General features: G+C 35.6%; 1 protein-coding gene across 2 annotated transcripts in view; it reads right to left on the bottom strand.

Annotated features, from left to right (window-relative positions):
• Positions 1-26188, bottom strand: part of LOC136036489 (tubby-related protein 3-like) — a 107349-nt gene that overhangs the window by 4630 nt on the left and 76531 nt on the right. Inside the window, exon 8 of one of the 2 annotated variants that reach the window (XM_065718754.1) lies at positions 7359-7511. In XM_065718754.1, the coding sequence (XP_065574826.1) occupies positions 7359-7511 (153 nt within the window). Of the gene's footprint in view, positions 1-7358; positions 7512-15281; positions 16506-26188 lie in introns of those variants that run through there. The other variant, XM_065718755.1, reaches the window with a different exon arrangement.

Genomic DNA, 26188 nt, shown 5'->3' with positions numbered 1-26188 from the left:
GGATTCGTCTCCGTCCTTTTTGTGGGACTAGCCGAATCGGTTTCTAACGGAATTAATACTGAGTTCATTTCCGTCATTTTTGCTCCTTATTTTAGAGCCCAAATTTATTCTTACAGTTCCAAAAGAATTCTGTATTTATTTTCAAGTTTATAAATTATGTATATAATTAACTATCTAACATTTTGTGAAAAAATAGATATAATTTCTTAGAATCTATGCCTATCTTTTGGGAGTATTTTGAACTGTTAAGAACAAAAAGGCACTTTGATGTACAAAATATTTCGAAATATTTTGACAATAGATTAAAGTAATTCGAAAAAAGAAAAATGGTAAAAAACTAAAAAAAACTAAAAAGAAAAGACCAAAAAAAATTATAAAATTAAAAAAAGAAAAAACCATAAGAAAAAACGTAAAAAAATAAAAAAGATAAAAAACTAAAAGAAAAAAAAAACTAAAAAAGCTAAAAAACTAAATAAAAGAAAAGACTAAAAAAAACCTGAGAATTGCACAAATATTTCAATATATTTTGACAATAGATTAAAGTAATTCGAAAACCTTAAAACAGATACCCCAAATTTGAGGTTTAATATAAATTGTTGGAGCTTTAGCATGCTTGGCACGTAAAGATTTTTCCAAGTGTCAATGTTAGAATGAACATTGACAAATTGAAGAAAACAAATCAATAAAAAGAAGAAACTAAAAAAAAGAAAAAACTAAAAAAGAAAAAAAAACTAAAGAAGAAACTGTATCTATATATATAAAAATAAGTTGTATATATGCATGTTTGTTTGTTTGTGGGTTTGCATTTGACGTCATTATATGTATATAAGGCTTTGTATATGCCGTCATTATAAGATGACACTACAGACCGGGACACCGGGACACAAATGACGACCGGGACACAGGGAATATAAATGACGACCGGGACACTCAAAGAGAGATTACAGACTGGGATACCAGGACACAAATGACGACCGGGACACAGGGAATATAAATGACGACCAGGACACAGGGACACAACTACAACGGGGACGCCGGGGGCACAGGGGGATATATAAATGACGACGGGGACACAGGGAATGTTCGATTAGCAATCACCATCAACAAAACTCAAGGGCAATCGTTAGAAAAATGCGGTATAGATCTGAATACGGATTGTTTTCCCATGGACAATTATTATGTTGCATGTTCAAGAGTTGGTAAACCTGACAATCTATTTATATGGACAGACCATGGGACAGCAAAGAATGTTGTATATTTGCATGTTTTACGTAATTAAAAATATATATCTATATATATAAAATAAGTTGTCTGTGTGTGTGTGTGTCGAGTGACGTCATGTTTGTGTGTCGACTGACGTCATGTTTGTCGACTGACGTCATTTTAAGGATTGAGCTGTATGCGTCATGAAGTTGTTCGTCGACTTACGTCATGTTTGTCAACTGATGAAATTACATACCGGGACACCGGGACACAAATAACGACCGGAACACAGGGAATATAAATGACGACCGGGAACCTCAAAGAGAAATTACAGACTGGGACACCCGGACACAAATCACGACCGGGACACAGGGACACAACTACAACGGGGACGCCGGGGGCACAGGCGGGATATATAAATGACGACCGGGACACAGGGATTGTTTGAATAGAAATTACAGACCGGGACACCGGGACACAAATGACGACCGGGACACTCAAAGAGAAATTACAAACTGGGACACCGGGACACAAATGACGACCGGGGCACAGGGAGACATCATTACAATAATGAGGTATAGATCTGAATACGGATTGTTTTTCCCATGGACAATTATATGTTGCATGTTCAAGAGTCAGTAAACCTGACAATCTATTTATATGCACAGACAATGGGACAGCGAAGAATGTTGTATATTCGCATGTTTTACGTAGTTAAAAACATATATATATATATATATATATATATATATATATATATATATATATATATATATATATATATATATATATATATATATATATATATCTATCTCTATTCACAGGTGGGACACAGGTACACAACTACAATGGCGCGTAACTAATATGGCGCGTAACGACTTACGCGCGCGGGGGGCTAGTATTGAATAAGTTCAAATAGAAAGTAGAAAAGGAATCAAGTCCAATTTCGAAAACACTGAGGTCTCTGGGTCTTTTGGAAAAGATGGTTTTTACTCTTTACCTAAGACCACTTTTTTCCTCTATATGAAGTAAATCATCAAAAAGTATAAACATAAAAGTATATATATATGAAAACAAATAAATTATACATTTTGGTATTATAAAATAAAATAATGAAACAAAATAAATAATACAAATATATATTATGTTATAAATAAATATATGAAGTAGATATTATAGTAAATACTATATAATAAATAAAAAGTAAAAAAAAAATAACGCAGATCATCAATCCTCTGTGCATTGCAAAATCAAAAAATTCAATAATTGATGGATTACCATATTAAGAAACTTCAAAAGGACAAAAGAGCAAGTCAAATATTTATCACAGTCAACAAATGTCAAAATCACGTAGTGGCAGAAACTTCTTCAGCTGAAATATTTAACAACTTCAGCATTTTGCATGATTGATTTCATTGAAAGTCAAAGATAATTTCTAAAAGCACATTGGCCTGCCATAACATAAAGAGAGAAAACGATCAAAAATGGGGTTTTTAAAGGCCGAATGGAAATACTGAAAAAAACATAGAAAGCGAATATTTCGAGAGAATAATCGCCTCTCTTCTTCAGCACGAATAAAATAAAATGATCAAGGAAAAAAAAAAAAAAAAAAAAAAAACAAGCGCGGAAAGTACAATAAAACTAACGAAACAAAACCGCCAAAAAATTAAATAAAATTCAATAAAAGACCAAAAATTAAAAGAACTAAAATCAAATACCTAACAAACAATTCCACGATTTGCACAAAATCCAAACAAATTCGAACTGCCAACAACGGATACTAATGAAAAACTGAGAAATAAAGACAAATTCATTCACTCAAACAAACGAAGCAGCAATTGAATTAATTGGAGAACTAGGGTACTTGATTTCTGATTTTAACCATTGCATTTTTTTGCGGATACCCTTTGAGGATTCGGGAAGTGGTTCAACGTTTATTTCCGGGATTACTAAAGTATCGGCTTATCTTTTGAGAAAACCGAAATACGACTCATTTATCCTTAAATCGCCTGAATCTCTGTTCAAAGCTAAACCTAAATGTTGGTATTTGTAAATTTGAACAGCTTCTGTGTAGTGCTGAACAATACCTTTGTCATGCGAAATTAGGCTAGCCTGGTTAAATAAAACGGTATGGTTTGGATTACTAAATATATGTTTTGAGAGGGCAGAGTCAAAATTTTCTGAATTTCTCCGCTTTTTGAGGGTGTTATTAATTGAGGTAGAGTGCTGAGTTAATCTATCCGTAAGTCGTTGATCAGTTCTTCCAATGCAACAAAGACCACAAGAGCAAGGAGTTCTGTAGACACCGGGGTTTTCACCTATCAGGATAGGGTCTTTACCTTGGTAGATTCAGGAAATGATAGTTTTTATAGGTGTATAGTAAGTGAAAACATTATTTTTTCTTAGATTTTTGGAAATGTGGTTTGAAATCTCTTTAACGTACGGGAGACCAAAACGTATTAAAAAATTATCAGATAGTGAAACATTAAACGCAAGTCAAAGGGAAAATTTAGTTTATCTTGGTCTCCCGTACGTTTAAGGGGTTTCAGACCGTTTCTCTAGTGAAGTAAATCTGCATCAATATTATTGTATCATTATGCATCATATCAATCATAACATTAGCATCATACCAATATCATTGTATCATGGATCAATATCATCAACATCATTGTATTGTAAAAAGGATAAAGGATAAAGATCCTCCTGAGCCATTGCTGGCACACAGGGTGTCGATTCGACGTTTCCGCTGTTATGTGTTTTTTAAAGCGACAAGTAGCAAGCTTGTCGCCCAGCCTTGCTGCAGCGGGGATCGAACCCTGGTGTTCGGTATTGCCAAGCAGAGCATCAATCCACTGTGCTACAACAGGTTATTGGATTATAAGATTAGATAAAAAAAGCTTATTCAACTGAAAGTAAGAAGCAACAATAATATTTAAAAATTATTACGTGCATGAAAGGGTCGGGGTCACCCTCTCCTCAATATTTCGCTCTTTACGCTAAAGTCTGATTTTTTGTTTCAGTTATTAAGAATGACTTCTGAAACACAGAGGCCGTTTAATAGGGTAATAAGCTTTTACCAAAAAAAAAAAAAAAAAAAAAAAAGCGTAAAGAGCGAGGTAGGCCTACCGAGGAGATGGTGACCCCCTAATATACGTAATAACTTCTGTTCCTTTTAAGTTTTAGCGTTGATCCTTACTTTCAGTTGAATTTTTTTTTTCAATTTAATTTCAGATCGGTTTATTAAATAATGCTTGGAAATCCCCTTAATGGAAAATTCACTTATCCCATAAAAATTACTCCATGAAAAGAACCTTCCACGTAACTAGCCCCTCAACTCCTCCAGAAAAAATACCTCTTGAAAAATGTCTGTATACTTCCCAATATAACCAATACTAGAGGTAAACAATGGACAAAGTTCATAGCTTAAAACCCCGTCCCCGGAGAATGTGAGGGTCAAGTCATCCTCAAAGACATAGTTATTAAATTTTTCGACTATGCTGAAAAAATGGCTGTTAAAATTTGATCGAGCGACTTTGGGGAAAAATGAGCGTTGGAGGGGGACTAGCTGCCCTCCAATATTTTTGGTCACTTAAAAAGGGCACTACAGCTTTAATTTTCAATCTAAAGAGTCTTCTCCAGATCTTCTATGATCACTGGTTGGACACCATCACCCTTGGGGAATAAAAAAGAAACAAATAAACACGCATCCCTGATCTTTCTTCCGGCAAAAAATGCAAAATTCTACATTTTAGTACACAGGAGCGTGAAACCTTCCCGGTAGGATTCTCTGGTCTGCTGAATCTGATGGAGTCATTTTCATTGAGATTGCTTGATGTTTTGGGGGTGTTTCTCCCTTTTTCAAAAATTGGGCAAATTTTCTCAGGCTCGTAACTCGGGACTGGTAATACTAAATTTAAATTTTTTTAAATATTTCAAATAAGCATCAAAATTAGATTCTTTTGATGTATCTATAGTTAACAAGAGTTTGTTTCTTAGAGTTACGGTTGCTATTGAGCCGTATCAGGCCTTACTTGTAGTTCGTCACCACGAACTGTTTGATTGAAACATAAGGAGAATGTTACTTGAGTGAAAGAGAGATGGATGCAAACTGAAACCTATGTATATCATACCCTTATTGGTCTAATTAACCCTTCGTTACTTCAAAAGATTCCCCAGTGGATCTCAACTATAAGTAATTTCTGTACGTAAGCATCATTATCACCATTTTTTTTATAGACCGTTATATAAAAAAGAATGGACAGGCCAGAAAATGCGGAGCAATAACAAGAAGTACAGAAAGAAACATAAAACAGAAAAACATACTTTGACAACCACGAACAAGGGACAAACAGAAAATACCAAATATTGGAAGACTCCAATTTTGCAATATATATAAATAAACGTTCTAACTTTTTTAATTTATTTTTCTCATTGACTTCTCTCTTGTGAGCTGTGTTATTTTATTCCGCTCCGCTCATCATTTCTATTATGTCCCATTTTCTTTGCTGATTGCAAACAGGGTTGCCACTTTAGGAGAATAATTTATATTATTCTATATATTTATATTTTATAATTCTATATTATAGAATATTATAGAATATAATTCTATATTATATTTTATAATTCTATATTATATAATTCTATATATTATAGAACTTTTTTTATTATAAACTTTAGTTTCAATTCAAAACAAAAACAAACCTAATAGTCACCCACATGGATATTTGTTAGGCAACGAAGGATCTGCCAGCAGAAGGGAAATTTGAAACCTGTCGAATCTAATCTTATTAAACGAACATAAACTGCATATATTATTTATATTTCTTTATCAGGATTTTTTTTCCTGGAGTCGGGAATACTTTTTTTTTAAATTGACATGCTACCATTTCCCAGTGTGGAACGTCAATTTAGATAGGTCACGACTTTAAGAAATCTCGTTTAGAGCCTTAAATAAGGAAACCCATTTTTCATATTAAGGACGCAACAAATACTTGAAATAGTTATAATAAATTTTTCTGATGAATAGCATCTAATATATAAATATTTATATTTAATATAAATATTTACTAAATATTTAAAAACACATTACAATGTAATTTGATTGTCGATGGTATAATAATATTAATAATAATTTATTCCAGAAAAAGCCCATGGGCCATAGGAAATTTACATAACAAAAACAAACAACAAATTAACTAAAATAAACCAATACTATTTAAAGAAAACGCTCACGATGTGCCGCTACAATCCTGACAAACCTTGCTATTATTTTAATACTCAGGAAATTTGTCTCTTTCATTCTATCTACCATTCATATCTCATTCAATTTTTCTTTACCAAACATCTCTCGCCTCCATTCATTCAATTCGACACATTCACACAAAAATGTGTTTAACTTTCATCCTGAGACCCACACATAGTACAAGCAATAGATTCTACCTGTCGATCCACAGGACAAGCAATAGATTCTACCATCTGTCGATGGTATTGAATAAAAAGTCGGCATAAATATGCAAAAAAGTTTGCTCGATAAATGAAACTAACTTTTTTTTTAAGCAAAAGAGACTAAAAACAAAAGAAATAAAGGCCTTTCTCATCACCGGTACCCTGGTACTAGCTTGGTTACAGCTGTAACCAAGCTAACAAGTAACCACAGCCAATAGTAAAAAAAAAAAATCTGTCTAAAGACAAAAAATGACCATTTGAGGCGGACTCAAGAATAAAAACTAATAGTTAGATTAATCTTAATAGTAAAAGATTGTAGCAAAAACAAATTTAAGGGAATGTCGGGAAATAGTCTAAAGCCCTTCGAAAATGGAATTAGAAAACAAAAATTACCATTTGAATCGCCGATGCAAAAATATCCCACGGAGAAAACTTACAGTCGCCCACCTTAAACAACAAGTAAAATAGTTTTTTGAAGGGGTAGCACCAATTTATCATTTTCTTTTAGTGCTTTTTTCTTCACGGCTAGCGGGGCACTTGAACATGATAGAGAGCTGTTTAACAGTTCATTTGAAATTAAATTACTATATCTATGTGCTTTTGTAAGTACCTAAATATAAAAACTGCATCTTCATAAACAAGATGATGTCATACTACGTATGATTTCATATTTGATACCACAACACGGTAAATGAAACAGTCAGACTTACGATCGTCGTCTTGCACCAGTTGAAAATTTTTAACTGAAGCTTGCGTCACTCTGCCATGAAAATTGAGAACATATGATTGAGTATCATCATTCCAGACCGGGGTTTTGTTGTACAATACAATTAAATCATCTAATCGACGACTCTTCCATCGATCTAAGAACGAAAGAGAACGCAGATATCAGAAATAATTGCAAATAAATAATAAATATTAGAAAGTTACAAACAATATATTTCCATAGCTATTCCGTCAATTTATTCGAGATTGCTAAAGTACTTAAGGTTTATTTTCAATGTGGTTGATCTAATTTTGCGACACATCTACAACTCAAACCAAAACACAGTATTTTGATACCATTGTATTCGTTGATCCACATCTATCCATTAAACAAGCTAAAATTATGATATTCCTTGGACATTTTCTTATATAATGATATAAACTTGCTTGAAAAATGGGAAAACTCTCCCTTCTGAATTTCTAACGTGCTATTCAATCTAAAAAATTTAAAACAGATCCCAAAATATATTTCAAAAGCTGAGCAAACCTGAATTTCAGTTACTAAATCATAGCAAATTTTTCTTCAAACATTTTTTTTGTCTTAGATTTTTTTCGCCTTAGATTCAAACATTAAAAAAGCCTGACCACAAAAAAATGGAACATAAGTCTTAATGGTGGAACATAAGTCTTAATGGTAGATAGCTTTCAGAATAAGTGATACTGCTTCAACCGTATTTCACGGTCGCAGCAATAGCTGTATCCTACTAAAATATCAACCGAAAGTTAAAAAAACGTTTTAAAAATAGTATCGAGGGCTTTTTTTTTAATTTGTTTCATGCTCATTTAGGATTAATAATTATTATTCCAGTTCATCTTAGTATTAAAAGTTTCTTGCAAAACTAAATTCATGGGAATTTCGAGAAACAGCTTAAAACCCTTCAAAAATGGCACCATTAGCCTCTATACCGATGATGGATCACTGATTTTGACTCTTCTCTTTCCATTGCTGCTAGTGGGGCACTCGAACATCATTGGATGAGTTTGAAGACTTATTTGAAAGCTAATCCTCCATGTTTTTTTTTATATCAAATGTCTACATGCTTTTTATAAATTTAACTTGATAATCTCACAGAAAACTATATAACTTTTTGTGTCTTTTCCGTGTAACTACCTGTATGAAGCTATACTAATTACATTAAAGGCTCACTTAATGCATTTCAGTGTTCAAGGTCATATCCTATCTGATGTTGCATTTATAAACATTTCTCTTAAATTTTTAGAGCAAACACAATTAAATTATTAAGCTTTTGGCTTTCAATTCTGTCTCCATGGGCAGCACCATTTTCAAAGTAACCACCTTAGCAGAAATAATATCATGAAGTGGCAAAATGGGTTTTGCCTCAGCTTGGTAATGCAGGACCCAGAGCGAGAAATTAGCTGTAGAAATATACTACAGGGCCAAAGTAAGGACCATAGTAGTCGAGAAGCGTCATTAATCTAATACATTGACACACAATATCATGATATCAAAGCACCAAAAATGTCCATGATTTCAAAATATCTACAGCTTCAAAGCATAAAAATAGGCTAGTTTGAACATAAACAAAGTAACTAAAATTATTTTTCTATGTTTGTAATAAGCTTTAGGCCCAGGCCCAATAGGTCATTCCATTAATTCCTACGTAAACGTATACACATCCGACTAGTAAAACTCGTGGGACTATCTAAGGAACCATTGAGCAAAAACTTCAACTTGTGCAAAAAAAACATTTTCAGTTCCCTAAATCCCTGCGGTGAAAAAAACAAACAAAAAAACTTGAAACATGCTATTTCTTTTAAGGATAAGTAATTTATAATTTTATTACATACATATAAAATTAATTAATTCCATATTTTTTATAAGTGTTTCCTTCTGCTTATCAATTTCCTCCTTTTTTGTTCCATCCCTCAAATGTACACTCAACGGAGCCCACCGACGTGTCCAAACGTCCCGTTAGTTACAAACCTTCTCCCAGTAATAGGTTAAATTGCATGGTGTCGCAGAAAACCATCACAGGAGGATCTTCTATGGGATAACAACTGTGGCAGGGCGTAAAATCCAGATCTATGGAAAATGGCCTCTGCAAATGGCTGCCTCGACCCTTTCAGGGTACCTGCAAGACTGAGAACCTTGCGGTCAACTCTATTCCCGCTTGAGGAGTGGCGCCCATCGAGGAAATTATGGCCTAGTAAACGACAGAGCATTCGCACAGGGTTCGGATTAATGGATAATTTTTCTGGGCTTTGTGTGTATTGACGGGCGTTTTCGGGCAGAAAAACTTCTTCCTAACTAATTTATATATTATCGGCTGCCTCCCCATAGTAGCACAATACTTGTAGGCATGAACATATAATGAGTCAGAGGTAATAGGCTTGTAACTGTCTATGTATGATTTCGGCTCTTGTTGATAGAAGAGCATCGCCAAGTGCTGAAAACCATATTGTGACCACGATGGGCGCAGGATTGCACAAAGCCTCCATTCATACTGGAGGTCCCAGGAACTTCTTGCTGTCCGGTTCTAAGCCGGCTTAAGTGGCTTCGGTGTAGACTTAGAGAAGATATGTAATCCCCGCCCTACACTGGTATCCGGGATCATTGCTTTTCAAGAGGCCAAAATAATTTCAATGATTTAAAGAACATGAAAATTGGAACTTGGAACGTTACGAGGTCAAAATATGACTATCGTATCGACAATTTGATTGACGAATTCAGGCGATACAAACTGGACTCATTAGGAGTTAAAGAAACTCATATCCCAGGGATATGAAGCATAAAATCAGGTAATACAGAACTTGTTTACTCAGCCAGGAAGGATGGGCTGCATAGACAGGGAATAGGGCTCATTATGAATAAGGAAGCTACAAAGTCTTGTTTCAGCTGGGAAGCTATTAACAATAGAATACTCATTGCTCATTTTATCACTAGAAACTACAGGATATCTGTTATAGTAGTAGATGCCCTTGTGAAACCGACTGGCGGAGATACTAGTGACTCATATGGATTTTACTTACAGTTACAGGAGCAAATAGACAGGGTCCCAGGTAGAAATATGATGTTTTTACTAGGAGATTTTGACGCCCAAGTCGGTAGAAAAAGGGATAGATGGTATCCTAGCCTAGGTAAATTTAGTGTAGGAAAGGAAAACATTAATGGCTACAAACTTTTGCAATTTTGCAGGTATGACAATCTAGTTATAACCAATACTGTGTTTATTTTATAAAACGGCCCATAAGTTAAAACAGTATTCACGTGATGGTACGACAGCAAACCTTATTGATTTTGCTATATTAAACTGAAAACTGGCAACACCAATTCAAGATACTAGGGTATATAGGAGTGTTTTTATCGATTTTAAAAGTAAAGATCACCATCTAGCAGTGTCTAGGTTCAGATTCAGATTCATTAATTCAAACATTCATATTCATCAAAATCTTCAGCTTGCCCAAATGGAGAGACAAGCTCGACTACTGGGCAAAACATATAAACAATATTTAACAATCCTCATTGATACAGAACAAACAAAAAATGAACCACTATTCCATCAGTAAAATAAAAAAAACAGTATCTTTAATGATGGTATTTCAGGTGGAGTAAGTGGAGTGAGGCCAAAATAAAATATACAAAAAAAATTACCAACCGTTCTTGCAAGCAGATTCCATTATATAACTTTTTAATCGTCTCTTGAAACATCCTTTTAGTAACTCAACAAATTTATTTAATTAATATTTGCTGGCTATTGATGGGATCATATACCGGAGGTTGAAACGGGATCTTTCATTTTTCACCAGAGGTAGTTTATACGGGTTAACACATCTAGTTAACAGTGAATTTTGATGTCTTGACAGTAAATTCTGGTCAAAAAAGAAATTATGTACATGTTGAATCTTAAAAAAAAAACTAGATAATAGCAGATGAGATTTCTGTGTAAGAGTCATTATGTCTAGAAACAGGTAAAAGACGTGTTTCAGAGTGGATATCTGTACTCCTGGGGCATTGTAAAAACTTATCTAGAATTCGAATAGCTTTCTTTTGTAGGATTTATAGGGTTTATAATAAGGAAGCATAGAGAAATATACAACTGTCAGACGAGAAGCCGGGTGGATAGTCTGTGTAAACAACACGTTCTATGCCACTAGAGCTTCCAGCGCTTCAACCAATTGATTATATTTTGTTTTAAAACCAAGAACATCTCTCATATTATCGTTGAGAATAACTTACTCATCGTCAATGGGAGAATTAATGTAAATCTTGCCCTGTTCCATTGAATATTTAAAGTGGAATGCACCATACTTACGAACAAAGATTTTTTTATTGACAGGACGACAAAAATCAGTCATACCACCATATTCCTTGCATGGTAATGTGATGAATGTATATTCACCCGAGTTCATTGATTCTATCCAATGCTCGGTAACTAGTGGCCTATCACGAGGTCTTGCTTTTATATCATAATTATGACATTTTCTCAGAATATCATCTATATTTTGAAGAATACAATCAACATGAGCAATTTCATACTTTCCCTCGAATTTCATGGCGGAGGAGAGTTATGTCCAAAAATTGTATGTTTTATCCAAATTATTGTAGAGTGTATCAGAGACATTGGACATGAATTTCACTTAGAAATTATGAGGCATTGTGAATGTCTTCAGCGTTAATCCCAGAATCAAAATCAGAGTTGCATTCTAGCCAACGAACAAGCAACTGTCTCTTACCATTGAGAGATCGAGTCTTTAATATCTTTTCAATTTGATTCATTCCATTTTTTTAACTTTTTGTAATTGATAATCATAAAAAACGCCAAGAATAACGGCATATTTCATATCACGTAGACGATACTATACAGACCTACTGTCTAAGACTTTTGACACCTTAAAAGTTCAATGGACCACAAGTAATTCCCCTTTTCAAAAATATTGCTTGCTCTGTCGATTAGAACTGTATCATCAACATTAAATTTCTTTTTCACAACCTTTTCATTGGAATATTGTTTAAAATGTGTATCGTTATTGTGATGAACTTCAAGAGGAGCATGCTTGGCCTAGGATCTATGAGGACGTTCCATACCACTGATGCTTCCGGCAGTTTTACCATTGATTATATTCCGTTTAAAACTAAAAACTTCTCTCATATCATTGTTGAAATGAATAATTTCATTCTCAGTCGGCGAGCTAATGTGAATTCTCCTCTGTTCTATTGAATAGTTGAATTTGAAGGCAACATTTTTACGAGCAGAGATTTATCTATTGATAGGACGACACAAATCAGTCATACAGCCATATTCGTTGTATCTAAGCTGCGATTATGTTAGGCATTGTTATTGCGATTACCATTGCGACCCAACATTAAATTTTCTTTTCACAACCTTTCTCTTCGCAACATGATTTTATCTAAACCTTAAATAAAAGCAGCAATGTTTTTCAATGTACAATGTCTCGAAATTGAAATCCGAACTGTTCTTACCAAACATTCAGCCAATGCCACCTTTACTGGACTATGACCCTGATAGAGTGTTTTATTATATTTCAATAAAACTTTTTTACATGTGGATTAACAGATTCACTTCACCGATCTGTTTGAATTTTTCTATAGCAATCTTGTTCAAAGATAGATTGAATCGCACTAGCAACTTCATCACCGTTCTTTGAACGCAATGAAACAGCATATGCATAGCGACTAAAAACACTGATTGCAAGTAGAATATGCGATGGGAAAAAGCTTTAGTTTGTCGATAATGATTACCACGAACTCTATGATTTCGACGAAGAGTGTAGCTAGGTTCATTCTGTAAATACTCTGTCACCAACTTCTTTTCAACTCCAGCGACTCGAGCAGGTGTGGTGGGGGAAAATTCATAGCTCATAAACTCTTTTCAAAACTTAAGCCATCTTGAACGTAAACGTGGTGTGAAGTGTCCGCTACCCTTTTGCATACTAGATATGCTTGAAAGACGCTTTCGTTTAATACCTTTTATATCATCATACTATATATCATACATATATACATACATACATATATATCATACTTGGCGTGCTTTCCGAAAACAGTGTATCTTTTGATATTGCTCCAAATTACCTCAATCGAGTAAAATATGCTTATTCCCAATAAGACTTTTTGTAAAGTTTGATGACTTTAAAATTTTAAAAAAATGAATATCAAATGATTCACGTCTTGTATGATTTGCAATCAAATCTGATACCAAATCAATTAAATTGTAATTCTTATCGAGGATTACAACTTCATTCTCATTGTCATCAATTAGTACATGCTCATTTTGAGCAAAATAAGTGCAGAATCTTTTACTTTACAAGTAAAAGTCTTTTACTTTGTCTTTTACTTGTAAAAGAAAAAATTCTTTTACAAGAGTACATGCTCATTTTGAGCAAAATAAGTCAAGAGTCTTTTACCTTTACATTTTGAGCAAAAAGACTCTTACATAAGTCAAGAGTCTTTTACGATACGAATGATGGATTAGGTCTAGAGTACTTGTTTTCAAAGTGTCAGAGTTTTCAGAAGTTGGAGGTTGATTAATGACTTTGAGCGGTCTTTCACGGTTCGGTTTATGCTTGTCGAAACGTCGAAGGGCATTTTGAAGCAAAATTAATTTTCCATCGTCGGCAATGGTTTTATTAGTTATAAATTTAGCAAGATTATTTACAAAGGTCCTGTGGTGGTGCAGTGGATTTGACCTTAGCTTGGTAATACGGGACCTAGAGATCGAATCACGCTGCAGGAATGCACTGCAGGTCCGACGCAGGGACCTTAGTAGTCAAGAAGCGTCGTTAATTCTTAAATAAAATTATTTACAAAGTACTCTTTTGGGAAAAGAATGAGTTCAATTGGCGTCAATTTGAAAAGTTTTGCCATTTCTAGAGAATGGTTTTTACAAGCACCACGATTATTGGCAGTAACAATGAAAAGAAACTACCACCCGCTTGAACAAGCCGTATTCTTTTAAAATCTTTTACTTTCTTTTTGCAAGCAAGGGCGCGTACAAGTGAACAATGTTACTTTGTCTGTTGTCTAACACATTTTGACAGTTAAACATTGCCTTCTGTTAAATTTAAACTAAGCTCAGATAGGAGATTAATGAATTAAATGTCAATACCACGTTTGAGCTTAGTTTTCCTGTCGTGGTTTTGAATTACCTAGGACGGATAATAAATGTCTATTTTCATGTAGTTTTTTCAATGTCATGATGACGACAAATGACCTGTTTTACTATTCACGGGTAAATATACTGTAATTTTATTATCAAAATATCCACGACTACACGTAACTCCTCGGGTGTGTTTTGATTGACATCTAATGGAATGCATCAATGAGGTTTATTAGTAGCTTGATTGTATGATGAGAGTAAAAAATTTCGGTTTACCGGGATATATTTGCTTGTTTAAAGTTATAATAAAACTTGAATCGCGAACAACCCTATAGATGATATAGTAAGTATAATTCAAAGCAAGCGTTCTCATATATTTAATCTGAATAAAGAGATTATGGAGAACAGCAGTTACGGAAATATGTTCCTGATGACACCGAAACATGAATAATTGTGACATCTCTTGAGACCATTCTTCACTGAATTAAGCTAAATAATAAATAATAAACCACAAGCTTGATTCAATAATATTAAACACGTCAAGTCCTCGAGTGAGTTTTATGTCTGGTGCAAATACTCTTTATTTTATCTAAGGACTCTTGCATACACTATAACAATAATGGATATTTTTGGGATTTTCTAAAAACATTTTATCACGATCTTGAATCATTTTGTCAAAAGAGTTGTTGTTTTGCCACACACTGATGGAAATGATCTGAATGATGTTTTAAAATGATACATACTCTTCCAAAGTCAAAATATAACTGACCGAACTTAACTAGAGTGGGTTGAATAAATACTCAAAAAATAAAATGCATGGCTACTTTAATACATAAATAAATGCACTTCATATTAACAAACATTGAAAAACGCTTGGACATTTAAATAACACTTAAAAATAGCGCCACCCCAAGAAGACGGGGTGGCCACTGCGGCGTCCCAAGGCTGGGCTGGGCAGGAAAATGCGTGACCCGCTGCGGCGGGCCGGAAAAAGCAGGCGTGATTGAATTGGTGGTAAAAAATATTATTATATTAGAAAATTTTTAAAACAATGATCCGACTTTGCACAAAATATAAATAATAAATATTTAAAAATACAAAAAACTGCTTTTAAAAACACAAGAAAACGGCTAGAAAACACACATTGCTGAGCTGGAGACTGATCGGATTTGTAAGAGTATTGCAGGAATCACCAAAATCAGCTCTAAAAACATAAATATTGCGCAAAGCGGGGAATACAGGAGGTGAGCCGGCACCACTTTGTTCGTGATCCCCCACGAACTAGATGAATAGTGCAACTATTCATCTAGTACCCTCTCAACCTCGCTAGGCGGTACTTGCACTAAGAGATTGTCCAAAAATTCCACATCGAGGCCGAGATCGCTCATAAATCGATATATATCAAAATTGGGGAAAGTACACTAATATGGCTCAACCCCGAACGATAATCCATCTCAAGTTCACTTTCCACCTAGGCCGTACAGATATTTTCTTGGAAGTCCTCTGTTAATGCCAGTATGTGAACCTAGGAAATAACAGGAGCTTACTAACTCATTGAAACATTCTTGATTTCACCCTGTGAAAGAATATATATTAGGCTAAAAAGAGAATACAATAGTTAAGAGTGACCCCTTCACATTTATCGGGATCCCACTACTAGATAAGAATTTGATGACATGGGCTCTTAGGATGAATTGAAACCTCACAACCAGTTAAGAATTAAATAATCATACAGAGACCCGTCAGATGTATTGAGACCATACTACCATTTAAGACTTTAATGGCCATACATGGAATCCTTCGTGTCCATAGCCCACCACACTACGAGCTATAAATTTAATGACCAAATATTACCAGAAAAGTTGTCACTCTTCACGTTTCAGGTATTATACTGTTCTAAAGAGTCTTGAAGCTTACAGAGGGGGTATTGAAATCTATTGACGCTTCTTCTTCTTCCCCGAAGACATCAGTCAGCAGATTCTTGATCCATGCCGGGAGATCATCATTGTTGGTCTAGAAAAAGAATAAAAAACTCTCACTCCCTTTGAATTATTTAGGATTCTAAACTGTGAAAAAGAACTTTAATCTAGGGGCCAGAGGCCCGTTATTATGCTGAAAAATATTTCCCCAATGTTAGTCTGAACAGGAATACACCTTGGTTTTTTAGTCCTAATAAATATCAATAAATTTAGAAAAGTTACGATCAACAGCTTGCAAGTTGGACATAGAAGACCACACAGCTTGAATTACATAGGACTTGGGGAGCGAAAGGGTAGTATTTTCCTTTTGCATGTGGAGGGCGGAGGGTGTGCCCTCTATTTATGCATCGTGACTGTGTAGAGCGGGGGCATTCTCGCCTTGTTTGGATGGCGTAGAACGGCCAGAAACTCCAACTCGCATGGGGATCACTGGTCCTGAAGGGTCCGCAGTAGTGGGTTCGGCTTCATTTGCCCTTACCTTTTTTGCCCACGGGGGACATTTGTCAGGGTTTTCCTTAAAAAGAAATAAAATCTTAGTTTTTTCATGAAGTCAAAAAATACATCGTATGGAATTAGTTTTAAAAAGTAAGAGCTAAGAGCTCATATGGCACTTGTGACGAGGCCAGAAGAGCCAAGAGCTCATATGGTATGAGCTCTAGCAAAATTCTAAAAATCAATAGATTGATTTAAAAGGAAAATCAGAGGCTTCATGCCGGTTGGTATTTAAAATAAGAGCTCTGAGACACGAGGTCCTTCTAAATATCAAAATTCATTAAGATCCGATCACCCATTCATACGTCAAAAACAACTCATTTTTTCTAATTTTTCCTTTCCCTTCAGCCCCCCAGATGGTCGAATCGGGTAAACCGACTTTACAAAGTCAATTTGTGCAGGTCTCTGACACGCCTACCAATTTTCATTGTCCTAGCACGTCCAAGAGCACCAAACTCGCCTAAGCACTGGACCCCCCCCCCCCAAGAGAGCGGATCCAGTTACGCCAATCACAATCTACGACATTTGCTTAGTCTACCCACCAAGTGTCATCCTGATCTCTCCACTCTAAGCGTTTTCCAAGATTTCCGGTTTCCTCCTCCAACTTCCCCCAATGTAACCAGATCTAGTTGGGATTTAAAATAAGAGTTCTGAAACATGATTTCCTTTTAATTATCAAATTGTATTAAGATCCGGTCACCCGTTCTTAAGTTAAACATACCTAAATTTTTGTAATTTTTTCGAATTGACATTCCCCCCCAACTCCCCCAATCAGAGCGGATCTGTTCCAATTATGTAAATCACGTACATAAAATTTGTGCATATTCTTCCCAACCATGAAGTTTCATCTTGATCTCTCCACTCTAACGTTTTCAAAGATTTCCGGTTTCCAAGACTTCTGTTTCCCCCTCCAACCCCCTATGTCCCCGGATCCAGTTCGAATTAAAAGCGGAGCATCTGAGACATAAAATCTTTCTATATATCAAGTTTCATTAAGATCTGATCACCCATTCGTAAGATAAAGATACCTCAATTTTCACGTTTTCCAGGATTTCTGGTTTCCCCCTCATACTCTCCCAATGTCACCGGACCTGGTCGGGATTTAGAATAAGAGATCTGAATCACATAATCCTTCTAAATATAACAAATTTCATTGAGATCTGATCACCCGTTCGTAAGTTAAAAATACCTCATTTTTTCAAATTTTTCGAATTAACCCCCCTCCCCCAACTCACCCAAAGAGAGAGGATCCGGCCCAATTATTTCAGCCACGTAACTTGGACTTGTGCTCATTCTTCCCACCAAGCTTCATCCTGATCTCTCCTCTCTAGGCCTTTTCCAAGATTTCCGGTTCCCCCCGCCCCAATTCGCCCCAATGACATTGGATCAAGTCAGGGTTGAAAATAAGAGATCTGAGTTACGAGGTCCTTCTAAATATGAAATTTCATTAGCATCCGATCACTCCTTCGTAAGTTAAAAATATCTCATTTTTCTAATTTTCAGAATAACCCTCCCCCCAACTCCCCCAAAGAGAGCGGATCCGTTCCGGCTATGTCAATCCCATATCTAGGACTTGTTCTCATTTTTCCCACCAAGTTTCGTCTCGATCCCTCCACTAAGCGTTTTCCGAGGCTTTAGGTTTCCCCCTCCAACTCCCCCAATGTCACCGGATCCGGTCGGGATTCAAAATAAGAGCTCTCAGACACGATACCCTTTTAAATATCAAATTTTATTAAGATCCGATCACCTGTTCGCAATTTATAAACACCTCATTTTTTCTTTTTTTCAAATTAACCGTCCCCCCTCTCCCCTCCCCTCCCCAGATGGCTAAGTCGGGGAAACTACTATTTCTAACTCAATCTGGTCTGGTCCCTGATACGCCAGCCGAATCTCATCGTCCTAGGTTATCTGGAAATGTCTAAACTAGCAAAATCGGGACAGACAGACAGACAGACCGACAGAATTTGCTATCGCTATATGTCACTTGGTTAATACTAAGTGCCATAAAAAGGAGATATATGGTTCATCTTATTACTAAGGCCGTTGCTAAGAGGGCTAAGCCAAAGATAGGGTATTTCATAAAAATTTGAATTGGTGAAAATCACAGGCCGCCATTAAATTTTTGTGTTTTTATTCCCACTATAATATGGCTATAAATGTTTTATACAACTTCGTCTAAATGTAATATTTAAATAACCTCCCGTTTCTTATCATTGTTACAAACTCACCCCTCTCCAACTTAAATTGTCATGCAAGTATTTGAGTTTTAGAATAAGTTTTTCCAAGAAAAGCTTTAAAAATTTGCGATTATTCGTCCGTCTGAAAAGTTTAGTGCTTTCGATTCCAGGGCAAGAATTCGAAATTCCGCCCACAATTGAGAATACGGAATTTCACGCTTATTTATTTAGAGGGTATAATAAAATAGCTTTGGTACGCGCCTCAAAATGCCTTCTCAGGGTATGCGTTACCCAGTAGATTCAAGATATCAAAAGTAGCTAAACTAGATTTTTTGGAGGGGGGTGTAGCCTATATTGTTTATAAGGGACTTTTTATGAGAAATATATATAATAATAGACTAAGCTAGAGGAAAAAGCTACAGAATCAGTAAACTTTTACTCTGTTGCCTAGGGTTACAACTAGGGGGAGAGGTTTCAAATAATTCGATATAATTGTCATAAAAAGAAACTTGTTTGCTTTTTTTAGTATAATGAAAGAATATTACTCGCGCCAATATTTAATGCCTAAATAAAATACATTCATGTAAGTGCTTTGCCCTAGATTTCAATTTTTTAGTTTTCCAGAAGATAGCAGCTGCTATAAATCCCTTTTTCAGTAATTATTTAACGGTATTTTTGATACCTTTCCTAAGGTAATTATTTCCGATATGTCTAGTCGGCTTATACGTTAATTTAGCACCCAATGGGAGGGCCTCCTCCAATTTAATAGCCGCTCTACAAAATAGAGCTTAACATCATGGAGGGACGGGGTTTTAGCTGTTAATTCTTAATAGAGAATTATAGTAGGTTAAATTCAGTTAGGGGATATATAGGAAGAGAGGCTTACCTGTTGATATCTTTGAGACATATCCGTTTTTAAAAGTTGTGGTGGGTCATGTTCAAAATCTTGTGTAAGACCAATGGAATTTCCGTTCTAATATCCGTTTTTATACCCCCAAGACAAATGGAATTACTCAGTTCCCTGTTGGAAAAGTAGCGGATGACGTTTTTGTTTTCCAGGAAATAGCGGGACATCAACAAGCCTTTGTTCCATAAAGTCAATGGTCTATAACGGTTCTTTTCAGAGAACATGGCGGAGAATTTGCTAACACGAAATGACAGGGAAACAAGGATAAATTGTGATGGTATATGGACTAAACATTTACTAAGGAGGGGCCTTTAAGGTTTTTTCCTGACCCTTGTAGGTTTTTAAAGGACTCTATTAAGTAACAACCAACGTAATCCTAGAGTAAGGAAGCCCTGGCCCTCGCAGATTTTAAAAAAAAAGAAACTATTAGGTAAAACCCAAATAAATTCAGGAGCAAAGAAGCCCTGAATGTCTTTTAAAAGAACAATCTTCGAAATCCTTGGGTAAAGAAGCCATGAAGGGTATTTGTACCCCCAGGACAAATAGAATTACTTAGTTCCTCGATAGAAAAGTAGCAGATGAAGTTTTTGTTTTCCCAGAAATAGCAGCGGGAAATCAACAAGCCTTTGTTCCATAAAATGAATAGTCTCTATAATGGTTCTTCTCATAGAAAATGGCTCAGAATTCGCTAATACGAAATGGCGAGAAAACATGGATATATTGTGAGGATGTATTGACTAAGCCTTTACTGGGGAGGGGCCTTGAGGGTTTTTTCTTGGCCCTCGTAGGTTTTTAAAGGACTCTATTACGTAACAACCAACGTAATTCTAGAGTAAGGAAGCCCTGGCAGTCACGGGTTTTTTTAAAAAGAAACTATTAGGTAAAAGCCAAATAAATCCAGCAGCAAAGAAGCCCTGAAGATTTTTTTTAAAGAACAAACTTAGAAATACTGGAGTAAAGAAGCCAAGAAGGGTATTTATAACCCCAGGACAAATAGAATTACTTAGTTCCTGGACAGAAAAGTAGAGGATGACGTTTTGTTTTCCCAGAAATAGCGGGATATCAACAAACCTTTGTTCCATAAAATCAATAGTCTCTATAACGCTTCTTCTCATAGAAAATGGCGGGGAATTAGCTAACACGAAATGGCGGATAAACACGGATATATTGTGAGATATATTGACCAAGCCTTTACTAAGGAGGGGCCTTGAAGGTTTTTTCCTGGCGCTTGTAGGTTTTTGAAAGAACATTCAAAGAAATCCTGGAGTAAAGAAGCTCCTGAAGGTTTTTAAAACTCTATTACATAACGACCAACGTAATCTTAAAACCTTGCAGGTTTTTAAAAAAGAAATTATTAGGTAAAAACAAAATAAATCTTGGGGTAAAGAGGCCCTGAGGGTGTTTTTTAAAGAGCAATCTTAGAAATCCTGGGGTAAAGAAGCCCAGGAGGGTTTTTGAAGAAAAATCTTAGATATCTGGGGGTAAAAAAGCCCCAAACCAAGGTAATCCTAAACTAAGGAAGCCCTGGCTCTCGAGGTTTTTTTTTTAAATAAATATACTAAGTAAAACCCAGAGAAATCCTAGCATAAAGAAGCCCTGAAAGTTTTTAAAGAACAATCTTAGAAATCCTGGGGTAAAGAAGCCCTGAAATTTTTTAAAATAACAATCTTATAAATAGTGAAGATTTTTCCCCTAGCCCTTGTAGGTTTTAAACACTATTATAAAACATGCAAAGACTATGACATAATAGATACCTGTATCGTTTAGAAAACATTACCTGTGCCGCAACAAACACCTTCTGGCTGTAATGGAATGATGGGACAGGGTTGCATTTAAAATCAGGGGTAGGGCTCCGTTTAATACCTGAGATCGGATACTACTGAGGCCAAGGATAAAACTACCGAGGATCTAGAAGATGCAGTTGGACGGCATAATAGTAAAATATTATACTGGCATATTAATAAATTGAGAGGTAGTTATCAAACATGACTTGTCCTAGTCAGAGATAGGAACAGGGCCACAATCTATATATATAAAAATAAGTTTTTAGTCTGTCTCTCGACTGACGTCATTATAAGGATTGAGCTGTAGGTCGTCATGAAGTTAGTTGTTGTCATGTTTGTTATGACGATGCTTAGTATATGCCGTCATTATAAGTATTTAAGAAAATCGTTAAAAGAGAAATTTTTAATTGTAAGAAGATCGTTGAAAGAGAAATTTTTAATTGTAAAATGACTGAAGAACCTACAATGGCAACAGTCGAGGAAGCTGCTCAAAGAGTCTATGCCAAAAGACTTGCGGCTGATAGAGAAAGTAAGGAAAGAAAGCGTGCCGAGGAATCACAAGAACAGCATGAAAACAGGCTCGCGGCTGATAGAGAAAGTAAGAAATGAAAGCGTGCGGAAGAATCACAAGAACAGCAAGAAAACAGGCTTGCGGCTGATAGAGAAATTAAGAAAAGAAAGTGTGCCGAGGAATCACAACATATATATATATATATATATATATATATATATATATATATATATATATATATATATATATATAGTTGTTTGTTTGTGTGTCTGTCTGTCTGTCCGCATATGATGTCTGAATTATTTCATCACTAGCTTTGGGGTGGCGCTTCGCGCCACCCCAACACCTAGTTGGTGGGGGCGCTTCGCGCCCCCCCAATCCCCCCCGCGCGCGTAAGTCGTTACGCACCATATTAGTTAAGCGCCATTGTAGTTGTGTCCCTGTGTCCCACCTGTGAATATATATATATATATATATATATATATATATATATATATATATATATATATATATATATATATATATATATATATATATATATATATATATATATATATATATATATATATATATATGTTTTAACTACGTAAAACTTGCGAATATACAACATTCTTTGCTGTCCCATTGTCTGTGCATATAAATAGATTGTCAGGTTTACCGACTCTTGAACATGCAACATATAATGGTCCATGGGAAAACCATCCGTATTCAGATTTATACCTCATGATTCTAATGATTGCCCTTGAGCTTTGTTGATGGTGATTGCTGATCGACCATTCCCTGTGTCGCCGTCGTCATTTATATATCCCCCTGTGCCCCCCGGCGTCCCCGTTGTAGTTGTGTCCCAGTGTCCCGGTCGTCATTTATATTCCCTGTGTCCCGGTCGTCATTTGTGTCCCGGTGTCCCAGTCTGTGATTTCTCTTTGAGTGTCCCGGGCGTCATTTATATTCCTTGTGTCCCGGTGTCCCGGTCGTCATTTGTGTCCCGGTGTCCCGGTCTGTATATACATTCGTTTTTGAATTGGTCTTTTTTTTAGTTTTTAGTTTTTTACCTTTTTTAGTTTTTTTAGTTATACCTCATGATTCTAATGATTGCCCTTGAGCTTTGTTGATGGAGATTGCTAATCGAACATTCCCTGTGTCCCCGTCGTAATTTATATATCCCCCTGTGCCCCCCGGCGTCCCCGTTGTAGTTGTGTCCCTGTGTCCCGGTCGTCATTTATATTCCCTGTGTCCCGGTCGTCATTTGTATCCCGGTGTCCCGGTCTGTATATACATTCGTTTTTGAAATGGTATATGATGAAATAAAATTTTTTATTTTTCCCTTTTTTTTCTTTTTAGTATTTTTTTATTTTTATTTTTTTAGTTTTGTTTTTCTCCTTTATTTTTCATTTTTTTTTCCTTTTTTCTTTTTTTTTCTTTTTTAGTTTTTTTAGTTTTTTAGCTTTTTTAGTTTTTTTATTAGTTTTTTGTTTTTTTTTCTTTTTAGTTTTTTTGTACTTTTTACCTTTTTTTTGTTTTTTTTACTTATGTCCTGGTCGTCATTTATACTCCCTGTGTCCCGGTCGTCATTTGTGTCCCGGTGTTTTGTTGATGGTGATTGCTAATCGAACATTCCTTGTGTCCCGGTCGCTTTCTCTTTGAGTGTCCCGGTCGTCATTTATATTCCCTGTGTGCCGGTGTCCCAGTCGTCATTTGTGTCCCGATGTCCCGGTCTGTAATTTCGTCAGTCGAAAACATGACGTCAGTCGACACACAACCATGACGTCACTCGACAGACACACACACACACAGACAACTTATTTTTACATATATAGATAGATATACCAATTCAAAAACGAATGTATTCAAGCCGAAGTAGCTGAGTTGGTAAAGCGTTATGTTCCAGGTTCTAGGTCCGAGAGGTTCCAGGTTCGAACCTTGGCTTTAGCATTAATACAAAAGAAGAAAAAAAACTAAAAAAGCTAAAAAACCAAAAACCAAAAAAAGAAAAAAACTAAAAACCAATAAAAAAAAACTAAAAAAACTAAAAACTGAAAAAGAAAAAAAAATTAAAAAAAGAAAAAAACTGAAAAATAAAGAAGAAAAAGAAAACTACAAAAAAAAACTAAACAGAAAAAACAAAAAAAACTAAAAAAGATAAAAAAAAGGTAAAAACCAAAAAAAAACTAAAAAGAAAAAAAGGAAAAAACAAAAAAAATTATTTCATCATATACCAATTCAAAAACGAATGTATATACAGACCGGGACACAGGGAATATAAATGACGACCAGGACACTCAAAGAGAAATTACAGACTAGGACACCGGGACACAAATGACGACTGGGACGTGTGTGTCGACTGACGTCATGTTTGTGTGTCGACTGACGTCATGTTTGTCGACTATAAATGACGACTGGGACACAGAGACACAACTACAACGGGGACGCGGGGGGGCACAGGGGGGATATATAAATGACGATGGGGACACAGGGAATGTTTGATTAGCAATCACCATCAACAAAGCTCAAGGGCAATCATTAGAATAATGAGGTATAGATCTGAATACGGATTGTTTTTCCCATGGACAATTATATGTTGCATGTTCGAGAGTCGGTAAACCTGACAATCGGTTTATATGTACAGACAATGGGACAGCGAAGAATGTTGTATATTCGCAAGTTTTACGTAGTTAAAAGCATATATATATATATATATATATATATATATATATATATATATATATATATATATATATATATATATATATATATATATATATATCAGTTGTCTGTGGATGTGTCTGTCAGGTGACGTCATGTTTGTGTGTTGACTGACGTCATGAAGTTAGTTGTCGTCATTTTTGTTATGACGGTGACGTCATTAAAGATATTTAAGACATGCGTTCACGTAGAAATCTATTAATGTTTAACTTTAAAATGACTGATGAACTTACAATGGCAACAGCCGAGGAAGATGCTCAAAGAGTCTATGCCAAAAAACTTGCTGCTGATAGAGAAAGTCAGAAAAGAAAGCGTGCCGAGGAATCAAAAGAACAGCAAGGAAACAGGCTTGAGGCTGATAGAGAAAGAAAGAACAGAAAGCGTGCCGAGGAACTACCAGAGCAACGCGAAAGCAGACTTGCTGCTAAAAGAGAAAGTGAAAAAAGAAGGCGTGTCGAGGAATCACAAGAACAGCAAGAAATCAGGCTTGCTGCTGATAGAGAAAGTAAGAAAAGAAAGCGTGCCGAGGAATCAGAGCAACCTGAAAGTTATCGCCTGGCATTCAGGTACAGCCCAGTCGATGATTATAGCTTGAGTAGATGTGTTCAAATCGGGACTATGTCTAAAATTTGTCCCTATTGCAAGGCCTTGAAATTCAATGGTGAAACAATGGGAATGTGTTGCGCCTCAGGAAAAGTTAAACTTCCTCTATTAGCTGCACCACCAGAGCCATTGTAGACTTTCCTTACTGGAACTACGTCAGAATCAAAGCGTTTTTTGTCACAAATCAGAAAATATAACTCATGTTTCCAAATGACGTCGTTTGGAGCCCAAATCGAAAATCCAGATCAATTTATGTCTACTTTCAAAGTAAAAGGGCATATTTATCATAGAGCAGGGTCCCTTCTACCATTCTCAGGCGAGAATCATAAATTTTTACAATTGTACTTCATCAGTGATAGAAATTCTGAATTGAATGCACGTTGCGAAATTTCTCCCAACGTTGAAAGGACAATCGTTTCCCAATTGCAACATCTTCTCCACGAAAATAATAATTTAGTGCGTCTGTTCAAAACAGCCATCGATTTGATGCCTACTGATACGCATAAAATTGTTATTTCCGCTGACAAAACGCCTCCTGGC

The sequence above is a fragment of the Artemia franciscana genome, chromosome 15, assembly GCF_032884065.1.
Source record: "Artemia franciscana chromosome 15, ASM3288406v1, whole genome shotgun sequence".
Lineage (NCBI taxonomy): Eukaryota > Metazoa > Arthropoda > Branchiopoda > Anostraca > Artemiidae > Artemia > Artemia franciscana.
Note: the sequence above shows the minus strand (reverse complement) of the source record. Positions and strands in the feature narration are given on the sequence as shown.